Source organism: Colletotrichum abscissum (assembly GCF_030869225.1).
Source record: "Colletotrichum abscissum strain IMI 504890 chromosome Unknown Scaffold_26.1, whole genome shotgun sequence".
In the NCBI taxonomy this organism is placed as follows: domain Eukaryota; kingdom Fungi; phylum Ascomycota; class Sordariomycetes; order Glomerellales; family Glomerellaceae; genus Colletotrichum; species Colletotrichum abscissum.
This window is the reverse complement of record NW_026850165.1, coordinates 137,461-162,330: the sequence shown is the minus strand read 5'-3', so window position 1 is coordinate 162,330 and position 24,870 is coordinate 137,461. Positions and strand designations below refer to the sequence as shown.

Below are 24,870 nucleotides of genomic sequence, written 5' to 3'. Positions count from 1 at the left end.
CTTCCCAAGCGGTTGAGGGCACAGCTGATACGATACGAGTCGTTCTGGGCCGAACATCCGCGAACCCCAGACAGAAGCCTCCCAGGCCCCCCAAACGAACGATCCGTCCATTCATCCAACGTCTCTTCTTCCACCACCGCCAATCGCCACTACCACCACACTTTGTATCCTCTTTATGTCAGCCTACCATCGATCCTGGATGCTTGTTCTCACCTCCTCCGTTCATGCTATTCCGCCCAACACTGCTACCGGGCCATAGGCCGTCTTTTCCGCCGTCCCTCTGCCGTTGAGCGTGCAACATCATCTTGGGACGAAAACGAAACTTTGCGCCGCACGTCTCCTCTCTCTCTCTCTATCTCTCTTCTCTCGGCTCATCTCACATAGCACTCCGCCTCATTCAACCTCACCCTCACCAGAGCTATCCGCTCACAGCTCTTTCTCATCCCTTCCCTTTCTTCCTTTTCTCCCCCTCCTCCCTTTCCCTAGCATCATACGGCCAGGTCATCGCCGTATAACACATCGCCAAACTGTCTCCGTTTCTATCTTCTCCCCCCGGCTCGCCCCCGATGCCGACTCCGCCGACAGAGGATGATCGCCAGCGGCGGATCATCCAGTTTGCGGAGGAATGGGGTCTCGAGCCCCCGCCGTCGCCGACGCCCCTGACGCGGCCCTCCAGCCCCCCCAGCTTCCGGACCCCGGAGGACGACTTCAAGGCCGAGGAGCTGCTCAAGCGCAAGCAAATGTCACACGGCCGCACAGAATCAACGACTAACCTGCGGCGCGCCTTCACGGGGAAGAAGAAGTCGTGGGACTACAAGGTCGTCTTCGACACCCTCGACAAGCATGTCGCCGACAGCGGATCGCCCGGTGTGGCGGAGGCTCTCATCACACAGCTCGTCTCATCCGGCGGCGACGTCAACATGGCGCAAAAGGCAAAGACGAGTATCCTGCCTCGAAGGAAAAGTCTCGACAGCTTCGGCGAGCGGAGTAAGCTATTGCAGCACGCCGTGCACAATGGCCAGATCGACATGATTCAGGTCCTGTTACCCCACGCCGATACATTTGCCCTGGACGCCTCGTTACCGGTCGCCATGCAGTCTGAAAACGTAGAAGTCGTCGAGCTTCTTCTCCGCTACGGCGCCGGGGTAGCGCATAGCCCCGAGGCTCAGGAATCGTTCCGCCAGGCGTGCGCGGCGGGCGGACAGGCGGACTTGGTGGGAATCGTTCTCCGGTCTGAGGGCCGGCCACCGACTTCGTGGCTCTCGCAGTGCATGGTGGACGCGACCAAGGCAGGGTGTTTGGAAACGGTGCTGCAACTGAGTCGATCTAATGCCGACGGCGACTACAACCAAGCGGAGGCGCTCAAGGTCGCGATTAGCCAGGGACGTCACGACATTGCTCTTGCGATACTCATGGGGAACCATCCGCCGAAACGCCCGGGACTGGATGAGGCTTTCTCAAATTTGTTGGATCACCCGTCGATGAACCCAAGAGACAAGCTTGCCGTAGCCGAGCTGCTACTTTGCGCCGGCACAGACGGCGACGCACCCGCCATGGCACTCATTCACGCCGCAGCTGCAGAATTCCAAGACATGGTCAGTCTTCTAGTCAAGTATGGGGTCTCAATAGAGTATCAGGACGCAATGGCCATTCGGAAAGCTGTTCAGAATGGACGGGTAGACGTCGCGCACATCATCCTCAGCGGCAATGCGGAACTAAGCGCAACACACGCCTCCGAGTGTGTCGAGCTCATACCGAAAAACATGGGCGTAGAGAGCCGTCGGTTATTGTTGGATTTGCTGTTACGCAGAGGGGCAAACGGAACTGCGCTGCATGACATGCTCATTGAGGCGGCGGAGGCAGGCGACGTCGATTCAGCCAAGCTTCTTCTCACAGCCGTCTTCCCTGGAGGACGTCCCATCGCCGAACATGATGTGAAGAAAGGACCGAGGTCAATGGTGTATGACCGCCATCAAACGGCATCCGTCGACCACAAGGGCGGTTTGGCTCTGCAGATCGCAGTCATGAGAAGTGATGCGGCGATGGCCAAGGAGCTTCTCATGAGCAAACCATCAAGCGATACATTAGCCCAAATCTTCCCTCTCACCAAGACATTATCACGGAAAAACAGGTATCGCATGGTGGAGTGTTTCCTCACGAGCGGTCTCGCTGGACCCATCGTTCACGACGCGTTACAGGAGGCCATCGACGAGGAGCCACCACACCGCGACGAAGATCTCATCGGGCTGTTTCTCAAGTACAACACCGATATCAACACCAACGAGGGCTCAGCTTTAGTGGCTGCGGTGTCACAAAAAGACGTGAGACTGCTCAATGCGCTGCTCAAGAAGAATGTGACACCTCACACTGCCGCTGGCGTACTGCCAAGGATCATTGCGACCCAGGATGCTAAGGCGAGGTTGGATATGGCGACGCTGCTTTTGACGTCGGTGCCGGACTTGGACCCGGTCAAGGTCTCACAGGCAATGCTCAACGCGTTGAACTATCGGCCAGCTGACCTGAAGCTTCTGCAAGTGTTGTTGGTGCAGGGGCATGCCGATGTCAACGTTGACAACGGCATTGCCATGGCTTCCGGTAAGTGATTGTTAGCTAAGGGGAATAGTAGAGATGCTAATCTTTCGTAACAGCAATCCACAGCCATGACCCTCCAGTCCTAGAGACACTGCTCATGCACGGCAAACCTTCACATGCAACGGTCAGCAGGGCCGTCAGCGAGTTTGGGCAACTCATCTTCTCAGATACCAAGGCCGCCAAGCTTGAGATTCTCTTGCAAAAGACAAAAGACAGGGCTCCCTTCAACGACGTTCTCGTGAAGGAAGTCCACGCCCTCCTTCAGACCCTTCCTGAACATCGACAACTATCCATCGTCAAGGTCCTCCTCAGCGCCGGTGCCGACGTCAACTCCCACAACGCCGCCGCTCTTTGCCATGCCGTAGCCGCAAGCGATACGCAAATCACTGATCTTCTCTTCGCGGCCCGCCCAAACCCAGCATCGCTCGCATCGGCTTTACCCCACGCTCTGCGGATCGCCGACCCGATGGATCGTCTCGAGTTCTCCCAGAAGTTGCTTGACGCGGGCGCGCCTAGCGCTGAGGTAAACAGGGCTCTCGGGTTCGCTATCAACACCTACACAAACGACATACCGCTGCTCCGAACCCTTTCTGCCAAGGCCAACACAAGCGATGGAGAGGCCCTGGTTTCGGCAGTCAAGAAGGAGCGTCCCGACATTGTTCAACTCGTACTAGCTCAAAAGCACCCTCTTCCTGTGCTCAACGATGCCTTCGCCGAGGCGGCTCTTCTTTCTAACCGAGAAGCAAGGGCGGCGATATGCGAGGTGTTGTTGCAGCATGGAGCTTCAGGCTCCGTCCTTTCCGATGCCTTACTTGCGGCAGCGGCGGACGGTGATCTGGTCTTGGGTAATCTCCTCGTCAGCCACGGGGCGCAGATTGACGAGGATGCCATCGTGGAGGCATGTCGCTCGGGCGCCGCCGATGTTCTGAACATGCTGCTCAGCGGCACCACCACACCGAAGCGATCGACGATCGAAAGGGGCTTCCAAGCCGCCACAGAAGTCGGCAACCTCAAGACGCGGGCCGCCATCCTCGAGCCTCTCCTTGTCCACGGCGTAGAAGGTGAAGCACTCGACGCGCAGCTCGCGTCCGCGGTCCGATTCGGTGAAGAAGGCGACGACCTGGTCAAGATCCTACTGGAAGCCGGCGCGGACCCGAACTACAACAAGGGCGAGGCCATCTGGGCGGCCACGAGGAGCGCCTACCTGAGCAGTCTGAAAATGATGCTGGGGTTGGTCGAACTCGGGACGCGGCTAGTGAGTAAACCATCAAGCGCCTCGTTGAGATCCATTGCCTCCGCCAAATCCCACGCTTCGTTAAAGGGGTCTAACAAAAGGAAGCCACACAAGCCCTCGCATGCCACGCTTAATAGGGCGCTGAGGGCTGCTTGGAAACTTAGTCGCGAACCCCGTGCCGCCGCGATCGATATGCTGTTCCGAGCCGGTTTGCCTGTTTCCGACGACTTACACGTAGTACTGAATAACGCGATTAACGAAGAGGAGCTCGACCTCAAAATTATCCGGTCTCTCCTCCGATACGGTGCCTCGCCGATCGCCAACGACTGCCAGACCCTGGTCGACGCTACGAGGAGAGCCCTGGTAAAACCACTTGCCTTCATGCTCGAGTCCAAAATCTTATCGGCCGATCTCAATCTCGCCATTAGAGAAGGGTTTACCCGGGAGAACACGGACGCTTGGTTCTCGGAAGCCGGCTTCACCATTCTACACAGCTTCCTGAAAAAAGGAGCCCACGGCGACGGTCTCAGCTCTGTCCTCACCCAGGTTGTCGATCTGCCGTTAACCGAGAGCGAGCCCGATAGCCTGGCACTCGCCAACGGCTTCGTCGATATCCTGCTCGATCACAAAGTCGATGTCAACTATGCCGACGGCAAGCTGTTGCAGTCGGCCGCCGCTGCTTGCAACTCCTTCTTGGTCAAGAGGCTACTAGAGAAAAAGCCCAACACCGAGTCCATATCCCGATCATTTTACCGCATCTTTGACAATCCGGCCTCGGAAGACGACGCCCTTGAATTAATTACAATGTTTACTGAATACGCTGACGGGGAGACGAGGCTGGACGTCATGCATACGCCACCTGACTCATTGCCCCTGATGTTTCTTGCCCTGCAGCAGCACCCGCGCTCGATCCGGATTACCAAGGCCCTCTTGGATGCCGGTTACTACTACGATCAGATGATGCCTTGCAAGGTAATGGAAGACCTTGATGAGGAGGCTGTTACGCTCATGATGTGGGCGCTTCTCCAGCCGCAGAAGAAGGTTAGCAGTGGCATCGTGCAGATGCTCATCGAGACCGGCGCCAAGGTCAACTTTGAGTCGAAGATATCCCAATCTACGCCGCTCATGCTGGCTATCCGGAACCGCCGACCCGACGTCGTCAAAATGCTGTTGTTAGAAGGCGCAGAGGTGGACGTATGCGACGTGAAGGGCAACACGCCCCTCACACTATCGACCGAGGTTGGAGGGGACACAGCGATCAAGATGATGTCCAACTTACTAGCTGCTGGCGCCTCGCGCAATGACGGGTCACTTCACAACTCTGCCCGCGAGCTGAACCACTCAGCCTGCCAGGTCCTAGTACAGTACGGACACGAGCCCGACTTCCCAAGTACTCTTCACGGAGGCCGGAGTGCACTAGGGGAACTTGCCCGGCATTGCGCAGATAGCGGCGAACTCACTGCCGCGCGACAAAAGCTTATGGAAAGGGTCATCAACTTCCTCATCGAGGCTGGTTCCGACACAACCTTGAGATCAGAAGGGAAGTCGATCCTCCTCCTAGCTCTCGAGTCCCGGGACCCCCTCGTCACCTGCCGGACACTCCTCAAGGCGGGCATGTGGAAACACATCAACAAAAAGTTCAACCACTACTCGGACGGCAAGATGACCTACTCCCCAACAATGTACGTCATGCACGTCCTCCCCAAATCAGACCAGCAAGACGCCCTCATCAAGCTCCTCCGCGCCAACCGCGCCGAGGACGTCTACTACGCCAACATGGGGCCCCAACCCGAGGGCGCCGTCGGGATGCCGGAGGACGTCGAAGCCCAAGAACGCACCCGCCGCGCCCGCCTCGACCGCATCAACCTCGAGCAGGAAGACCACGCCCTCTCCATCGCGCGCAACCGCGAGCTGGCGACAGTGCAGGCGCAAATCTGGTCCGCGCAGGCAGAGCTCGAGGACTCTCGACGGCAGCGCGTCGCGCAGGACGAGCTGGTGGCGCTCAACGAGCGCGCGCGCATCGAGGAGGATCACTTTGCGGCCCAGATGCGGCGGAAGCGCAACGAGCGCAGCGCGGACCTCGAGCACCAGGCCGCGCTGACGGAGGCGAGCATCACGCGGGCGCGGGCCGTGGAGCTGGCCGAGTCGGACCTGACGATGGCGAGGCAGAGCATGCTGCTCGAGTGGGAGAAGCAGATCGCGACGGAGAAGGTCGACCAGGCCAAGACGCTGAGCGCGATTCGCGTCGCGGAGAGGGAGGACGTGGATCGTCTGGACCGGGAGCAGGAGGAGAGGTTCCGGGCGCGGTTGGCGGAGCAGAGGAGGCTTGTTGACGGGCAGACGAACCTCGCGAGCCAGCTCACCAACGCGGGGGTTAATGGGAGGAGGCAGATTGGATACATCACTGGGGAGATTAGAGATTAATCGAGAGGGGCGATGGATGGATCTGTGAAGCTTGGCCCTGTGTCCTTGAGACATGGAGGTTTTGGGCGCGGGGGATGAGCGAGGTCGTCGGTGGGCCAAGTCACAACTTCGGCTCACAATTGCGACTGCCACATTAGCGTGATACTTCTGGCAACTGAATTTCCGCAAGATCAAAAAGTTAGAGAGGGATACGGGTTGGATAGGAACAGGCGTTTGATGGTTTTCCCAATCTTTGTTGGCGGGACGGGCGCATAAGTGGGATTCAAACGGGGCTCACTCTTGATCAAGCCCAGGATACATTTTGAGAGTTTGAACGCATTGAAGCGAATTAATGGAAAGACTATTTTCAGGCTCATGACCCTCATTTCTTGGAGATGAAGAATTGGCCTTTGAGGCTGTGATACTGATAAACTTGGATTAAGACGGATAGAGAGTGGACAAAACTCGCAATCGTCCCAAAAGGTGCGTAGCTTGCGAATTGTGTCTTGACACCCCCCCCCCCTCCACGACCCTGTTGCCTCTTTCGGCCCCTTTGCTACGAACGGAGAGAACTCCCGATGCTTGGTGTGAAGACGTCAGCTGGGGGGGGGGGGGGCAGATACTGGGCAGGGGGGCATTCATACACAGCAGCAGAGAGAAGCGACGATTCGACGAAGAAGGGGGGTTTCTGGATCAGAAGCGGTGGCAGTCTGGCAGAGGTGCGAGACAGAACGGAGTCGGGTGCCATCCGATATGGATCCTCCCCATCACAACTCCCGGGTCTTGGCTTCTTTCTTCAACGCCGATCGTCGAAATTTCTGTCAGGGTCGCTGGCGAGATGGGGGGCGTGACACGGTGACACGCATTTGGGGGGTAGCGCAGTAGTGTCACTATGTGGGAGGGAGCCAGTCAGCAACTTTTAACTCGCGTGTCTTCGCCCTCGTCTCGTGGGGAATGTTTAAAAAGGCTCGTAGTTGCAGTTTAGGCGGATTTCCAGTGTCTTGCATTCTGCGACTCTGATGATCCTTTCAGTGGAGAAGGATGGAACACTTATTTTTCTTCAACGGGTTGTGGACACAAGATTGCATTCTTTCGTGCGACGGGAGTGGGAATCGATTCGGGACCGTTGAACCGTCGATTCGTCGACCACGGGTTTGGAGACTCCCAGTCTCTGGTACGGCCACACTGCGGCGGGGGCGGTTGACATGACGATCACCTCACGGTATCTGGACGGAAGCTGCGCCGGTGCGATGCTGCGGATGTCACTGTAGGATGCAGGATGGGGGCATTGTTAGGACATTTTATTCAAGAGGCTGCATGGGAGAATGATACCCTACCTGGTCTCTTCGCTCGGGCCTCCCTTTTTTTTCTGGATCGTGGACTGGGGAGCGAAAGAGAGTGATGACTTACTCGTGGGCTTGCCTCCCGGTTTCCGACTTACGCTGGGTATTCCAATTGTCCTGACTGGCCAATTCAATGATTGTGGACAAATGTGCCTGTACGGATCTGGAGCGTACGAAGATGATGGTACGCAAACGGGTAGTGACTTCCGAAGCTCCGAGTCAAGATACAGCAAATAATGCAGCCTATGCAGGTATGTCTTGATGGTTGATAGGGAGGTATGGACCATAGTTTTGATGGGTTGACTATGGTCCATGATCTTCAATCTCTCAAGGGTCACGATCACGTCGGTATTCCGATATGAAGACGGAGCTTGGACCTGGAGTTCCCAATCACAATGACAGATGAACTGACGGTTCACGGGGAAATGTCAAAAAGGGAGGATTACTGGTCCACGAGGTGAGCAGAATATTCAGAGCCCTCGCGGCCAAAGCTCCTGACTGAGTTCGAGAGGAAAAGCTACACGGCACGGTACTGAGGAAAGGAAATCGGAGGACCTGTCCAATCCGGAAGACGGCTTCGGAATGGAGGCTCTGAGTATCTTTCGTTCAGTGGAAGTCTGGCTTTGCCTCATCCTGTACACGGCGCTTCGGACACTATCCGCAGGGGTCCAACTCCCGATAAACCGGCGCAAGGTTCCGATTTCTTGCTTCCGCAGCGGGCGCGTAGTTCAGCGGGAGTTTCTCAGTGGGAGCCGGTGCCCCGATTTCACGTTTCGAGGTGGGATGTCCGGGACCACGATGTACGTCTAGACTCTGCGAATAGAGAGCTACACTAGCTCGATGTCCAAGACTGACATGTTGTTTCGTCGAAAGTCAGGATCTCTCGAGCGGTCGAGCCATACTTTCCGCCTTTCATGTCTCGCATCAACGATCTTCAGCCGGGCAATCCCCACCACGCAGTGGAGTTGGCCAACGCAGGGGCGCATACTCAAGTTTTCGCCAACTCCACTGATACAGCACCCATACTCCGTACCTTGGAGGCTTGGAATGATTAGACGTCCCCATCCTCCATTCCGTGGGAGTTTGTAATTTGTATCCAGGGGAAATCCCAACTCTTGAAAGGTAGCAAGATGTTCTTGTCATGTTCCATGATCGACCATGTCGCCCACTTTCCGCAATGATTCGGCTCGGGTTGCACAAGACTGGAACATCCAACAGAGTTGCCTACCGTTGACCTCTTTCTCGCCAAAGCTTCTTTGAAAGAAGCTAGACTCTTTTGTCTCGTAGCTTCCTTTGCATAGCACAGTTCGCGTCTAATCACGTGCTTTTAAACTTAAACTAGATAGCCTTCAGAAGCGCTGATGCTCTTTTTATCTCCAGGGTTTCCCACTTGGTGGGCTCGGCAAATTTGTTTCGTCGTTTTGTTCTCTCAAACTAGCCGTCTCGTTGTTTATGAACGTTTGGCACGGGCACGATCTCGTCATCAGAGACACGATTTGATTCTTTTCCCGCCGGCCCGGTGCTCTACATGGCGTAAGCATCTAGAATTTTTGATTGCAATTTGCGACAAACCTGCGTTGACAGCTGTCAGGGAGAGTTTTATCCACTGTTACCTGAGTCAGACGCTCGGAGAATTACTGCTCCAATTTAAGCCCAGTTTGCACATAACATGGGCTCAATACTGCGATGATTCGTAAAGTGGCCGACACCACCAGATAGGTAGGCTCATTATGTCAGGTACGACACGCTGCGATTTGGGTAATGCATCTTTTTGAGGGGCTTCAATGGGGAGTCTGATTGTCTGATTTGAATGATGTCCGAGCACACCGGGGACCTCGATATTGGTCTGATTTACGGCGGGGACCAACACGCCAAGTCTTGAGATTGCGGCGGTAATCAGGATAGCTCACGCTTCAGCCCCATCCAATTCATCCGTTTCAACATGAGTAGCCACTGGCATTGCTAGTCCATCGAATAATGCTGCCTGCTGTCAACAATTGGCTCTCAGACGTTGCGAAATCACCTACTTTTCATTGACATATATGTAAGTCTAGCTGGTGACAGCGATAGCTTCACTTCGAAAATCGGGGATTGGAACTCAACCACTCATGTTGAAGCACTGTAGGCTCACCATAGCTTCAAAGTTTCAGGAACTTGAATCTACCTCTTCCGTATCATTCGGCAAATCTTCCCCTCCCTCAAGTCGCCCCCATTACAACTCGAAACCAACATCAGGGCCCACGTGGGTGATTTGGATCGAGGTCTGTGTCCCAATATCACCTCACTAGAAACTGCCAATCACCTGAGAACGTCACTTGTCATGATCTGAATCGCTACACCACGGCATAGTGCGGCGATGCGGCTTCCCTTCTCAAACCGGATGACCTGGAATGCGTCCGCGATAGCCGGCTGAGATCTTGCTTTCGGTCTTAAGACGGCGCAATTATAGGCCATTTAAAGCCAGTGATGGTGGCTTATGAATATAGTGAGGCAGAATATCTCTGCCACTATTGAAGACATTTAGACCGAGAATTATAACCGTGTCGGGTGACTTGACTCGCTGCGATCGAGCAGACAAGATAGTAGCCGATGCGAACGCAACCTCATGGTGAATGGCGAGTGATGGGAGGATTGGGATGCATTGGATAATGCGACTCGGAGTTTCTTGGCTTGACAGGACACCATTATTGCCTCATTGACGAGTTTGGACGATCCGGTGGCATCTTGGCTTCGTCACATACCTTAGTAAGGGATTTTGTCACAGTCGTCACACGAAGCGCTTCTTTAGTTCTTAATTCCTTCTGTTAATCGCCAGTCAATCTTTAAGAAAAGAAAAAAGCTTACGGCGCAAAAACTCGCTGAAACACACGGGTCGCCCCCAATGATGTGCGCTACACTGACTCGAGCTCTCGTTGCAGAGCAAGGAACCGGGGTGTTAACGCCTCTCACTTCAGCAATGCGGAATCTTGAGATCGTGGGTTGCAAACTCCTCCTTTTTCCTTTTCCTCCCACTCTCCTTTCCAGGCTTCAGCGTTGTAGATGTGCGTGTCACTGATCACAGGCTTTGCTCCAGTATTCTTCTCTTTCCCCGGCGGCAAATCCGTGGCGCATTGGGGAGAAGGACGTGCCTCGTGGGATGTCTTGCCATGTTTCGCTGTTTCGGGGTTAGGCGCCTTGCAGACGCGCTCTGCATGTCTTAGTTGCATGTGAGACCAGGTTTCTGGACCTGAATGCAATGCTTGCACAGGGTTGATCGTACTCCAGAAGGGGAACTAGTCTGCAACTTTGGTGCAAAAGAAAAGGTGTGGAATGGTGACAACGTGGCTGTCCAAGCTCCTGCAGATTGTGAAGACTGGATTTTGGAATGATCTGGGACTTACAGCCTCCACCTGCCTGCCGGGGCCAACTGTTTCTCTGGCCCTTGAAGACTCATTCGGACGACGACCGGGGACATGGGAGGACTACTCGTAGAGGCGGTTTGCGAACGTCGCTCCTGGTGGGAACTAGTCCAACCAGGGGGAGGGTTGGGGTTGTATTCGCACGGACGCCTTCAAGCAGGACCAGACAGAGAGATCAGCACGGCATCGTGGGCCGCCGGGGCTTGAGAGCCATACAGCGAACATGATGCTTGTCCAGCTTTCTTCGCCCGCCAAAAACAGTTGTGCAAGCCTTTGTTGTTGCAATCTTCCTGGCGTAGTGGGAAAAGGGGGCATGGTTTCGACTGTGGAGTAGAAGGGAACATGAGAGACAGGACCCTTTTCCAAGTCTACGCCTTGCCTTCCCCGGTCTTATCTGTGCATTCGGCATATGTCAAAGTGGGCACGACGAAGAAACGATGGCCCAGGCCAGTTTTCTAATTCCTGTGAGCAGAATATATTACCACGGCCGTGGAACAGGTCAGATCGTTCTAGAGTCGATCTCGTCTTTGGGACCCGGCGTTTATCTTTCTTTTTTCTCTTCTTCCCACAACCTCGAGAGACATGAATGGAGCTTGCTTCAATTCTGACATCTCATTCGTTTTCGTTTCAACGTCTTGACTTGCTTTTGGCTTGGTGGTGGTCTAGCCCCCTCTTTACGTCAACCTCAGCCTAAGCTAATGTCTGGTCTTGGTCCGTGGTGATCACCATGGACGGAGCAACAATCCATGCGTTGTATGGAACGGCCGATAACTCGGGCGAGCCTACGCCCTTGGTGAACAAGACTCCAACTATCCTAGGCGTGGTTATTGCCTTCGCGGTAAGCTCCAAGTTGTTCGAAGACATATCAGCAATGTGACTAACGACGTTGCTTAGATCTTCTCATGGATGTGTGTCGCCTTCCGCATGTACGTGCGAGCCAAGTTGGTTCAGTCATTAGGATGGGATGATTGCTTCGTGATATTGTCGTTGGTGTGTAACCCTCTATATACTCTCTCGATGACGAACAATGTCTCACGTGAGGATTTCAACACAGTTAACAACAACAACTGGATCTGTTGGAATTTGTGTCGGTAGGACCCCACCAAATTTCCCTTTCTCGCTTTTGTGAAACTAATCCTTTGGTCAATAGCTACCAAATATGGGATGGGAAGACATATCTATACCCTCTCTGCGGCAGAAGTCCAGAATTACCTCCGAGTACGAAGTCAACCCGCCGATAGTCGCTCATGATGTTGACTTGCTAATCAAGAACCCCTTGCCTTAGACCTTCTACGTTGCAAACGCATCTTACCAAATGTCAACCGCCTTTATCAAAATCTCTCTCCTCTTTCAATACTTGCGCATCTTCGACCGACCGTCCTTCCTTCGATCGCTCTGCATCTACCTGATCATCTTTGTCAGCTTATGGGCCACCGCCTACTCGTTTCTGGGATGGGTTCCCTGCGTGCCAGTCGCAGCATATTGGAACTGGACCATTCCAGCCACACGTTGGGCATACGGCTCGCTCAACTCTGATATATTCTCGGGAACATATGAGAGTCACTCTTCGGTCAACTTTGCCTTAGACGTCCTTGTTCTCGCCATCCCGGTTCCGCTCTACTTCAGACCCCAACAGTCGCTTAAGTCGAAGCTGAGACTGCTTGCGCTGCTGGTCATTGGCATTGCGTGCGTTTTGTCCCTCGTTTTCCCCAACAGCGGACCATCACTCTCAGGGATCCCCAGAGCGCTGACACAATTTGTAGAGTCAACGGCGTCTCAGTCGTCCGAGTATACTCTATCATTCAACACCGATCCGCCACTCGTCCGACATTAGACCCCATGTGGTACGGCCCCCTCAGCATCGTCCTATCCGCCGTCGAAGTCGATCTGGCCATGGTTGCCAGTAGCGTCCCGATTTTCTGGCCAGTACTGCGGCAACGATTCCCCGGTATCTTTGTTACCAAGGAGGTTGAAGTCACGAGGGAAGTTCGGAGGTTGGAGAGCGTGGAACTCGAGGACGACATGGAGATGGAGCCGGATCGGAGGTCGCGGGTCGGCAGCGAAGCAAGTCTTCGGCAAGAGAACATCAATCAGGGAGGAGGAGCGGGTGGACGATACATGGATGAGTTCATTGTGAACCAGGTCGACCCGCTGAGGAAAGCCAAGAGTACGGTCACAGAGGTTAAGGCCGGCGATGAAGCTCAGGGGGGTTGGTGGCAGAAGGGCCGCTTTGGTTGATGAGCGTGGGAGGACTGCAGACTTTGCTCATGGCAGATTGGTTACACACCAGCTTGTTCGGAATGAAAACGGTAATATCCACATGGAACTCTCTGAGTAAGAGCAGATCCACCGCGGGCGGTATGATGTGGCTTCTGACCAAGTATGCTCCAATCATACTCCTTAAGTGACTTTGCGAGCGCGGCTCTTAGCCGAGTCTAGCTCCATGAGTAGGTTTAAGAGACACCATGTTATACCATGTTTGGCATCGGCTACCACCCAGAGACTCCAGGAAGGCCGCGCAAGACCGAAGGATCTCCATAATACTCTTCGCATAGCCAGACTTTTCAGCATGACTGATCCTGAAAGTAGCAAGGCCATCGTTTATGCAAGATAAGGTACTACATATGGGGGACTCCGGTCGTGTTACACTGAATGTCCGGGTGGCCTACCTTAGGATCTTCCTACCTGCATTGGGGCTCACCTTTTCTGACGCGTTTGTGACATGGATGTGCGTGAGTAGGCAATCCTACTGTTCTAAAAAAGAGCGATCTGACGAAATATAAGGGTCCATCAAAAGAAGTCGTGCAATGAAACTGAGAATGAAATTTTTCGTCAGTCTAAGTCTAAGTAAATGCTAGAATTAATATTTGACGGCGGAGCTTGAGCTCGATGTATCTAAAATCTGGATCTAAGGCGCAATGCATTTACAGGGTATCGTATTCCTTCCGACTTAGACTGCGCGGTTGTACCCAGAGCGTCCATCGGTAGTGATGTCAGAGGCTTCGTCACGCCTGTTGTAACCTGAGCGTCCATCGGTACCGATAGCAGAGCTTTCCTCACGCTTGTTATATCCGGAGCGCCCGTCTTCCACACTGTTGTATCCTGAGCGGCCATCTGTCTCCTCACGACGGTTGTAACCAGATCGACCATCTGTTGTAGCGTCAAGGGCCTCTTCGCGCTTGTTGTAGCCAGATCGTCCGTCAGTCGTGGCTGAAGCGTCATTCTCTCGGCGATTGTACCCTGAGCGCCCATCAGTGCCGATAGCAGAGGCGTCTTCGCGCTTGTTGTACCCGGAACGTCCATCAGTAGTGGCGTCTGAGGCTTCTTCGCGACGGTTATACCCCGAGCGGCCATCAGTTGTGATAGCAGAGGCTTCCTCCCGCTTATTATATCCTGACCTTCCATCAGTAGTGGCATCAGTAGCCTGTTCGCGACGGTTGTACCCGGATCGGCCATCGGTTGTAGAGTCAAGAGCCTCTTCGCGCCTGTTGTATCCAGATCGTCCGTCTGTAGTAATAGCGGCATCTTGTTCACGGCGGTTGTACCCAGAACGACCATCCGTGGTCATATCAGACGTCTCCTTGGCGTTGCGCCGATTATATCCAGATCTACCATCTGTCGTAATAGCCGCATTTTCTTCGCGCTTATTGTAGCCAGACCGGCCGTCTGTATTCATGACTTGATCTTCATCGCGGCGGTTATATCCGGAACGTCCGTCAGTGCCGACAGTCGACTCTTCGTCACGGCGGTTGTAGCCAGAACGACCGTCGGTGGTAATAGCAGTGTCATCACGACGGTTGTATCCAGAGCGACCATCTGTAGAGACAGCAGTGTCTCCTTTTAGGGGACTAACATCTCGAACGCGAAGCGCCGCGATACTTCTTGCTCCATGAGCTTTGCGGGCGCAGCCCTCAGTGTTTTCGGTGATCTGATGGAACCATAGAGTTAGCATAGTGCAAGTGCTAAGCTTCAAGGATGATAGAAGCTAATAGAATTCTGAAGATGGACTTACTGCTGACAAGATAGTCTCGCCCTTGAGAAAGGATAGGACCAAGATGCTGGTCAAGAGGGCTACCAAGAGGACACGTCCAACTGGGCGCCGAGCAGGAGGGCTATTGGGCATAAGCCCATGAGTCGGCAAAATCGTTTCTTGTTTCATTTTGGAAAAAGGATATGGGGTAAGAACCTTGAGCAAAGCCAGAAAGCTCGCCGTTTTAGGTGTGAATGTTGATACCAAAAGACAGTGAAAGTTTTCAAGCTGGATCCTGTTGTGATACAGGAGCTCAAGGGAGTGATAGACCGAGATACTTAGTGGTTATTGGATGCTAATGAAGACGGAACACAACGAAACAAAGAGAAGAGAGCCCCTTATATATTGCTACATGACTGAGCTTCTCTCAGAGTTCTCGATTGTGAGGTACATAAACGAAGAGACTAGAGGGTTGAGGCGTAGGAGGCACAGTCACGAAGCACGCAGTACCAAGATACTTACCGTCGAATTTCATAACCTGGGCAGCAATACGACACAGCCGCTGCAGCCCTATGCAAGTTGCCATGAGCCATCAAGTTGAGACATGCAGCAACAGGTCATGATCCGGTTTCTCATCAAGGACTCAAGAGTTGCCTAAACTAAAGTGGAAACAAGATTCAGACTCGGCCCCCACGACATTGACCGGTGAGATCGCGGAAGTGGTTGCGGTCGCCGCACCCTGCACAAGTCCGCAGTGACCGGTCTTCCACTAGGTGCCAAGCCCGACCCTCATAGGTCGCCCTATAGCCTGCTGCAGTGCTGCCAATGCTGAAGGATTTGGCCTCGCCATCGTCGGCCGGAGATGCCCGGCGAAGAAGACGGAATGCGAGCCTGCCCGGTGTTCCAGTTCCTTGTCAGCGGAGAGGTCCTTAAACTTCTTTGGGGACTGGAAAGCCAGGGTTCGCGCCCGTTCCAGGGGTCAACCAACGGTGTTTCTAGGGTTTCTTGGGGAGAAGCGGCCCCCAACAGGAAACAAGGGGGGCAGCTGACGTCCGGCCGTAGACCCAGCCATAGGCATCGACTCTGAAGGGTGCTGCCAATTCAAGGTTATGATTGGTGTAGGAATGTGACGAGTCTGCTTATCCGGTGCGATCATATTTTCTCAATCGCTCCTTGCCTAGACCTCGGCCAAATCTGTGCCACACTGCTCCGCCTCCATTAGTAAGATCACGATGATGCAGTCATGTCTTGGGCTGATTGAGTGAGGCTATCTCGTTTAGGAGGCAGTCAGTTGTTGCCTGAGAAGATGGGGCATACAGAAACGACGCCATGCGTTAAGATTCTCGAGTGGGCTGCTCGACAGCTGCATGATAAGTTCCAACAGCTGGAAAATGGTGTCCACATGGCCTTTTTGCGATAGCCGAGATATGCAAAAGGCTAGACTCGCTTGTCTTGTCTCGGGTACGGAGGCACCCTCCGACATCATAATCAGGACTCATTAAGCCTTACCACGATTGTCTGTATCTGCGGAATTTTGACTTCTTCCGAACATGTATAAAGCGATGACAACAGTTGGTTTTGCAAAAGTACCACAAAAGTACCATTTATCACTTACTCTAGAAAAGACGGGAAGTCTGGGCAATCTGATTGGTCGAAAGAACTGCCTAATTGAAGAATAGAGCTTATAAAGTGTCGTGCGATGCTGACAGGCGGAGGATTCGGTTTACCGGGATCCTGACAAGCCTGTGGCAGTATCACACTGCATACTGTCACGCAAAGAGAGCGCAAATAACATGAAGTCTGTCATCCATTCATTTCTCGTCTATTTTTAAGCCGAGGGTAGGCTAGGTATCCATGATTTGGGTCTTACCCGCTCGTAGGAGTCAGTCACTCGGGTGCTTCTCCCTTAGAAGTGGGAGCCGCCACCGCAGGGCCCGTCGTGGGAGTGACCGGTCAACTCAGCAGCACGCTTGAGGTGCTGGGCCGTGTCTGCAGCCCATCTGCGCTTCTTCAACTCCACAGCAGGAAGAGTTTCCCAGCTCATGGAATATTTGGCGACACTGTGGGCGATGGCCTTGGTGTTGACAAGGTAAGCGTCGTTGTCCAGGTTGGTGATATCGTCGCCGGTCAAGTGGTAGTTAACGTCGTAGGCAACACCAACCTCGCCACCGAACAGCGCGGCCTCGGCCTCCGTCTTGAGGCCCTCTGCGCCAGTGAATAGTCCACCAGATGGGATGCCGTTCTCGATGAACCCTGCGTAGTCAGAGCGGCCGTTGAATTCAGTGGGTACGTGGCCCAGGCCCTTGGACTCAAAGAACTCCTCAAAGTCCTTCTCAATCACATCAGAGCCGGCGGGGCCAGTGAAGTTGAAGGCACTGCCGTCACCATCGTAGATGGCGAGCTTAGGGTTAGGGCTGGCGATCATGTCGAAATTGAGGTATGCTCGGATCTTTGAGATTTCCTCCTCAGAGCTGTTGAGCGACTTCACATAGAAGTAGGAGCCGAGCTTGCCGTATTCCTCCGCGCCCCAAAATCCAAGTCGAACGGCGTTCTTGGTGGTGAATTGGGTAAGGGCCTTGGCGACAGTGAGCACACCAACGGTGCCGGAGCCATCGTCGCTGGAAGAGAATATTAGTCAGTTCGTCTCTCCGAACGTATCTCATAGTGATGTTAACTTACTTAATACCAGGGCCAGCAAAAACAGAATCGGAGTGGCCTCCGATCATGAGAACATTGTCATGGTCTCCGCCCCTCGTCTCCGCAATGACGTTATAGTTGACACGGTTCTCGATGATGGAGATAACATTGAGATCAAGAGTCAGCGCTTGACCAGCTGCAAGAGAGGCAACAAGGGCCTGTCCCTCCTCACGAGTAATTCCCACAGTCGGGGCGTAACCATCCGAAGCCGCGCCGAGGGTTCCTGAAAGCGCGCCAACGTCGTTGTTGTAGATGATGGCACCGACAGCGCCTGCAGACTTGGCAAGAGTGGCCTTGACCGCAAAGTTGCAAGTGCCTCTCGACACGAGCGCAACAGCACCAGAGACTTCGGCAGGGTAGTCCGACGCCTCGCATCCAAGGTTGGCAACGTTGACCAAGGTAGCGCCGGTTAGGGTTCCGCCAGGTGTGTACGTCAGAGGACGGGCGTCAATGGCATCGCCTGCGACGGAGAGGGTCGCCTTGGCACCGGCGAAAGCCTCGGTGAAAGGCTGCTTGTAGACGTCGTAGTAGTCGAGCTTCTCAAGCTCCTCGACAAGCCAGTCTACGGTCGCGTTGTGGCCGCCACCGCCGAAGGCACGGTTTCCCTCGTGGGCATCCGCAATATCCTGGAGCTTCTGGGACCCGGCGAGGAGGTCCTCAATGTTGATGAGCTCCTGGAGCTTCTCGGACTCGACGTACGGCTTGCACTTAACGGCGCTGACTAGCGCCGGCAGGGCCAATGCGAGAGCGGCCGTCTTCATCTTGTGAACTGTTGCTACACGACCGGCGGGGTCTTGCACAAGATTTGAAGTTGCCTTGTGGTGGCTAGAAACAGGAACCTGCGAGTGGGCGAGCGAGGAGATGTTCCCAATAAGCTGGGCGGAAAGCAGCGGCTTGTTGGCCTTTTAGACTTCCCTCAACCAACGAGCTGGAAGCGACGCATGCATCTCTTCGCTCGCGTGATCATCGCCAAGACGATAGATAAGGAAGCTGGTGATGTCGCCAGTAGCTCACCGGCCGGAGCCACTGTCAATTAACCTCGACGCGTACTAGGCTCCCCAGAAACGCGGGGACGTGAGACTTAATGAGGAAGCCCAGAGCCAATATTTTCTTCTGCTCCATTACGACGCTATCGCGACCTGCCTGATCCAGGAACGGCCGTACGCACCAGTGCGATTGCGCAGCTCGGTTACGCCGTGGAACTTCTTGGCATTGCAACCCAATGAGGTTGAGCCGCCGATACGCCAATGACAATGACACAAAGTTCCAGCCACGATTTTCCATGATTCATTCCTCGTCGTGAGAGCCCATACCATACGTTGGCACACGTGAACTCGTGAAGGAACCTTTGGGACCTGACCATATTGATATTGGAGAGGTCTTATGTTCACAATAAAGCTTTGGTTTTGTGTTATTACTACTTCTTTCGCGAACTTTATGAAGAAATCCTGACTTGGCTAAATGCGGGTTGTCAATGCACAGACACTGAATAATTGCTTGGCAAATGGTACGGTATTGACTGTCGTCCTCGGGGTGCGGAGATTCAAGTTCGGACCATCTGCCATCTGATATTGGAGTGTGACGCACCAAGTCAGCATCACGTGAAGTAAATGAACAAACATCAACTATCCGGCTTACATCATTCGTCACTCATCCAAATCTCGATAGCCTGTACCGTCGAAACCTCCCGTGTGTTTTCTACCTGAATGCTACAACGTCTGAGTGCGGGTTGATCACCGCGATGAAGAATATCATATCGGGAAGCATATTAGTTCTCCATCAGGTGCAAATTCATCTGGGGGTACCAATTGAGTTTGGTATCACAGGTAAGCTACTGTAAGGCAAAACTTGAATCGACGCACATGCACCTTCAGGCTTGCGACAATAAGGTTGAGTTTTTCAGGGTAGCATTATTCAAATTGAGTTGGAGATCGATGCGCTAAGCCTGCCATCCTCCGATTTTGGCGACTGCTTTGTCATGACTTAAGGACTGCGCGGCAATGTTGACTCAAGGCCAACGCGAAATAAGACTGCGGAAATATCAATTGGGGAACAGGAACAAAGACCCCGTTGGAATGATTCCAAAAATTTGCGAAGCCGACGATGAGCTTGCAGACCTCAATCTGCAAGAAGCTATGACCTCAGGAACCCAACGAGCCGCTAAGCCAGGCGCGAACTGCGGCTCGTGAAGGATCCGGGAAAGTAGTTCATGTAAGAGACCATAGAAATCAGGGGTTCAAGCCACAAAATGGACTAACGTTGAAGATCGACATTTGAACAAGGGCCTCGGAAGAGAGCCGTTGCAACGGACTCATGACTAACATTAGCTATCCATCAATGTTAGCACGAACGGAAAGAGCGGGAATTTCTCGCTATCCAATCGCTGTTTGTATATTAAACATCCTGAACCCTCGAAAGATTGGACTTGAAGCTCATATGATAAACTGCAGTTCTTCATCCAGCTGTATACCGATGAAGTCTTTACATACACCTGTGTGAAACGTTCACTCCAATCGGTCCAAATTATTCAACTCATTTCCCATAGGGTGACAGCAGAAAAGTTGCAAAAGATGCAGTTTTCTTTGACGATACTTGGCTCAATGCCTATTGCATATGCACTTCCAACTTTTCCTGGCGCCGGCAGTGGGTGCCCGTTCCAGTCAGTTCTACCGCCATCAACTTCAGCGCCAGGCTTAGATGCAGCATGCCAGCTAAAGCCTAATCATTTCACGTGGACACCGCCAGGTCCTGGAGACTGTGAGTCAAGCTTAATCCATCTGCGTTAAGTTTTCCTTGCTGACAAGCTGCCTAGTACGCGCGCCCTGCCCGACGCTAAATACTCTTGCCAACCATGGCTTTCTACCTCACGACGGCCGCAATATCACTCTCGATGTCGTCATAAAAGGTCTTAAAGATGCGATGAACATTGGAGAAGACTTAGCAACGGCTGCCTTCACGCCAGCACTCAAGTTGAACTCAATACCAAACGCAAATGTGAGGCGACATACTTATATCTCTGATATCAAATATTCTATGGAATTTGTACTAATCAATCTCACGTACTGCCTAGTTCATAGATCTAGATATGCTGAACCGGCACAACGTTATTGAACACGATGGCAGCCTATCACGCCGAGACATGTACTTTGACCCGTCAAATCGATTCGACAAGGCGACTTTCGACGGTTTCGTTGCCTACTTTGGTGATGCAACAACGATAAGCACAGCCGCCATGGCCAACGCCCGTGCAAGACACGCTCTAGCCATGAGTCGCATCAACCCAACATTCACTCTTCCCGAATCATCCGCACCTTTGTTCTTGGGCGAAGCATCCTTGATGCTGGCTGTATGGGGCTCTCCGAGCAAGCCGGTGGCCAACAGAGCGTTTCTTGAATACTTTTTCAGTAGGAATTTTCTTTCCTCTCAATAGCGGAAGTCTTTATCCATTGTCCAGGTGCTAAGAACGAATAGGAAATGAGCGTTTACCAGTACTACTCGGTTGGGTTCCGAGCGATACCTCCATCACCTCAGCCATCATTTTGCAAATCGCCAACGACATTGCCAATCAGACACCTTCTGATGTTCCTTTGACTTACACAGCACAGCACTCCTGAACACAAGCGGAGAGAAGACGCGAATGACCCAAAGGTTCGGAAATATATGTGTGATATGCTCTGTTGGGTTGCATGCGCGGGTGAATTCAATCCGCGCGTTGGAAAGCAGATGAGAACGGGATCGAGGTTACCAAGGCGCTGGAGCCTCTGAAAGCGGAATGCATGGATACATCAGAACAATAAAAGCACCGCACGAGTATCTGAAAGCCACGAAACATGCCTATGCCTGCAATGATCCTTATCCCGTAAGTCTGAGTCCACTTCACACTACATGTTTGTGTGTCCCCCAAGCACCTAGATCCATTCTTTCCAACATCATCCTATAACAGTTACATGAATCTCTATTTCCACCTCAAGTGTCTCATCTTGAGCTACTACGTTAGATGTCCGCCACCAGCGTAGAAAGTTCGCGAATCTTGAGCTACTTCCAAGGATGATCTCTGTCACAGATATAGGTCTGGCATTGTGTTGGAGGATATTATGATGATTGCAAACCATGGAAACAGGAAATGCAGCGAAACTTTCAGATTCCAGACAAAAAAGGCAGAGAGTTGGGGAATTCAACGCGGCTACACGCTGCAATGTTACATGTCAATGAGGATGACAAGCAAAAGATCGACTCCACGTAGTGACTAGAGTATCATAACTCTTGGAGTATCGCGAATGTCTCTTTGTTGTTCAAAAATGCCATAAGATCCTTGACAGGCGAGGGAGACTGTTTTAGCAGCAAGCGGCGGAGCGCACAAGGACACTGTCGAATGGCTGACTTAGAATGAAGTTTTAAGCAGAATCAAACTCGCGGTTGCTTAGTGACAGGTAACAGTATGCAAATGTTCCCTACTCTTCGCAATCCGACTTCAAAATGATACGAGAAAATGAGCAGCATTCTCTCTAGGGAACTCACTTCCTTAAATAAGGTAGTTAAAAGACTTTGGCTCTCTGCTGACTCTTTTTACCTCTTCGAAAATGTCGGTTAAATCGGCTCTGAAACAGCGAGACTAGTCATGGTTCCGGCATGAGATGGACAAGGGTGGAACGCAGCGTTGTGGGATGCCAAGGTCGTTGGATCATCGTATACACCCGATGCAGAAACTTGTCCGAGCCGGTCCTGATGCCGGGCCCCATTCGAAAACCCGAAGTACCGGAGCAAAATCGTACGGCAACAAACTTGGCATAATATTAACAATAGAGTTTTGGGAACTTGGAGTTGAGAATGGTCATTTGAGAAGGGAAAGACTCCAAAGAGGAGGGGCCGTTCATGATTCAGCCGATACTGTTATGAGTTAGTCGACGCTGTCGCTTACCTGCTGTCATTAGCGCTGACCAGCAATGCAACGCTGTTACCAGCATGTCTGGGGTTCTAGTTCGATCCACGCCGGTTCATTTGAAGTGCAGCATGTCACGACCTCGGAAAAGGTCCACAACAGCCAACCAACGATTTGTCCACCATGCGGACATGGTCAGGGTTAAAGACACTTCTTCATATTGGAGTCAACACATCCACCACTAAATCAATACCGCCTGGGCATCAGGCCTGTCGACTTTTCCGCCTCCCGGCCGATGTGCCTCTTCAAAACTTCTCGGAAGCGTGCCGTTGTCATCCCAGTGCGCCGGCGCTATTTTGACATGGATAACAGAAGGTTGCCCGTCGGCTGGAATTGAAGATAAAGATAAATAAGAGTTGCCACGGTATCCATCGCCGTTGCCTGTTCTCTCTGATTGCCTAGTGCTCTCAATTTCACGAATTTTCATACCCCAGCTCCCTACGTCAGGAAAGCCGCCGACCGCATCGCAATGCGTTTCCTCAACCTCTTCGCGGCGCTGAGTCTCTACGGAGCGACTGCTCTCGCCTTTGAAGGCGACGAATTGTCGGAGGTCCAGGCTCAGGCTATCGAAGCTCTTCAGGCGGTCGAGGGAAACGGTACTTTTGGCAAGAGAGACTCATGCACCCTCTTCAACGCGCGTGTTCGCCGGGACTGGTACGTAATTGTCCGAGCGGAGCCAAGGTCCATTCACTGATAACATCAACAGGAACTCGCTCTCCGGATCTGAAAAGAAGGCTTATACCAGCGCCGTCAATTGCCTATTGACGAAGCCTTCCAAGCTTACGGATTTCGCCCCCGGCGCTCGCAGCCGATATGACGACTTTGTTGCTGTTCATATCAACCAGACTTTGAGCATCCACGGGACCGGTAATTTCCTCACATGGCATCGTTACTTTACGTGGGCCTACGAGAATGCTTTGAGGCAGGAATGTGGTTACAATGGTTATCAACCGGTGAGTAGATGGCGTTGGATGGCACTCGGTATTGCAGCGGCTGACGATGTGTGTGCTAGTACTGGAACTGGCTTTCCTACCGAGAGGATCCTTCCAAGTCGCCAATGTTTGATGGCAGCGAGACTAGCATGAGTGGCAACGGTGTCTTCAAATATCACAACGGCAGCACGTCGGGTGGTGGTGTTTACATCCCCTCTGGTGAGGGAGGTGGTTGTGTCACAAGCGGCCCTTTCGCCAAGTAAGCCTCCTTCTGGACCAAAAGAAAGAAACACAAGATTGACTATTTTCTCCAGCATGACCGTTCATCTCGGCCCTGTCAGCCCTGGCATCGATGGTCTAGCAGTCAATCCCGGCGGCCCTCTGGCCTATAATCCTCGTTGTCTCTCCAGAGACATCAGCGCTTGGACATCTCAGCATTGGATGACTCCTGAGAATGTGTTGAACCTCACTGTGGGCGCTGCGGCAGAGAACATTTTGACGTTCCAGAACGAACTCCAGGGCCGCTTTGGAGATGGATTTCTGGGTAAGCTCTCGTCAACCCACTTCAAGCAAGCAGAGTTCCTGACAATAAGCAGGGACACACACTTCCGGACACTTCATTGTCAACGGTGAAGCTTCTGACCTTTTCTCGTCGACTAATGACCCGACTTTCTTTCTTCACCACGCGATGGTCGACCGAGTTTACTGGCTGTGGCAGGCGCTTCACCTCGGAGAAGCCTTCAATATTGCCGGAACAATCACGATCCTAAATACGCCTCCCAGCCGTGACGCTCGCCTTGACGATCTCGTAATCCAGGAACCGAACGCACCCAACAGGCCTATTAGTGACTTGCTTAATACACTTGGAGGCAGTCCATTATGCTACATTTATCTGTAAGCTAGGCGAGGTAGCTGAATGGCAGCCACGAGAAAGGGGGTTAATCAAGAGTTTGATTGTACCCAAGGTACTTAGTCGGTAATAGCTGGCAAGATTGAACTTGGATCTTTCACCATGGCTTTTGAAACATACATTCAATACTCTCCAGACTTACAGTGTGATCACGAAATGAGAAGACCATCTAGGTAAACTCTGCACACTGGTGATGCCCGAGTGAATAGCATTGTGTAGTTAACACATCGCACTTATAGGTCATACGGAATTGTTCATGAAATACGCGTCATTGCTCAACATTTTACCATTATTTGATTTTCGACCACTCAAATCATTGTAGTCAAAATGAAATTAGTGAAAGGGAAGCAGCTTTTGGCTTCTTAGAACCGCAAAGACTAAGTGCTCTTATGCACATGCAGCCTTTTTGGTATTACCCCCGACCGCTCCGGACTTGGCCATTGGGAACCCGG

At 52.7% G+C, this 24,870-nt stretch overlaps 6 protein-coding genes across 6 annotated transcripts; 4 read left to right on the top strand and 2 right to left on the bottom strand.

Annotated features, from left to right (window-relative positions):
- Positions 1–566: 566 nt before the first annotated feature.
- CABS01_10237 (uncharacterized protein) lies at positions 567–6,250 on the top strand (the record flags this gene model as incomplete). The annotated part of the gene is made up of 2 exons (XM_060543593.1): positions 567–2,595; positions 2,649–6,250. The coding sequence occupies 2 exons, from the start codon at positions 567–569 to the stop codon at positions 6,248–6,250; spliced, it is 5,631 nt and encodes a 1,876-aa protein (XP_060399275.1).
- A 5,447-nt stretch (positions 6,251–11,697) lies between these two features.
- Positions 11,698–13,208, top strand: CABS01_10236 (uncharacterized protein; the record flags this gene model as incomplete). The annotated part of the gene is made up of 6 exons (XM_060543592.1): positions 11,698–11,808; positions 11,865–11,960; positions 12,025–12,061; positions 12,121–12,188; positions 12,256–12,656; positions 12,734–13,208. 6 exons carry the CDS (start codon positions 11,698–11,700, stop codon positions 13,206–13,208), a joined length of 1,188 nt encoding a protein of 395 aa, XP_060399274.1.
- A 712-nt stretch (positions 13,209–13,920) lies between these two features.
- On the bottom strand, positions 13,921–15,129 carry CABS01_10235 (uncharacterized protein; the record flags this gene model as incomplete). The annotated part of the gene is made up of 2 exons (XM_060543591.1): positions 13,921–14,898; positions 14,983–15,129. 2 exons carry the CDS (start codon positions 15,127–15,129, stop codon positions 13,921–13,923), a joined length of 1,125 nt encoding a protein of 374 aa, XP_060399273.1.
- A 1,717-nt stretch (positions 15,130–16,846) lies between these two features.
- On the bottom strand, positions 16,847–18,759 carry CABS01_10234 (peptidase family M28; the record flags this gene model as incomplete). Its single annotated transcript, XM_060543590.1, has 3 exons — positions 16,847–17,558; positions 17,620–18,512; positions 18,688–18,759. The coding sequence occupies 3 exons, from the start codon at positions 18,757–18,759 to the stop codon at positions 16,847–16,849; spliced, it is 1,677 nt and encodes a 558-aa protein (XP_060399272.1).
- A 1,478-nt stretch (positions 18,760–20,237) lies between these two features.
- Positions 20,238–21,251, top strand: CABS01_10233 (uncharacterized protein; the record flags this gene model as incomplete). Its single annotated transcript, XM_060543589.1, has 4 exons — positions 20,238–20,394; positions 20,450–20,631; positions 20,708–21,041; positions 21,109–21,251. The coding sequence occupies 4 exons, from the start codon at positions 20,238–20,240 to the stop codon at positions 21,249–21,251; spliced, it is 816 nt and encodes a 271-aa protein (XP_060399271.1).
- A 1,794-nt stretch (positions 21,252–23,045) lies between these two features.
- On the top strand, positions 23,046–24,406 carry CABS01_10232 (uncharacterized protein; the record flags this gene model as incomplete). The annotated part of the gene is made up of 5 exons (XM_060543588.1): positions 23,046–23,230; positions 23,283–23,529; positions 23,589–23,767; positions 23,823–24,052; positions 24,105–24,406. The coding sequence occupies 5 exons, from the start codon at positions 23,046–23,048 to the stop codon at positions 24,404–24,406; spliced, it is 1,143 nt and encodes a 380-aa protein (XP_060399270.1).
- Between the last annotated feature and the right edge of the window lie 464 nt (positions 24,407–24,870).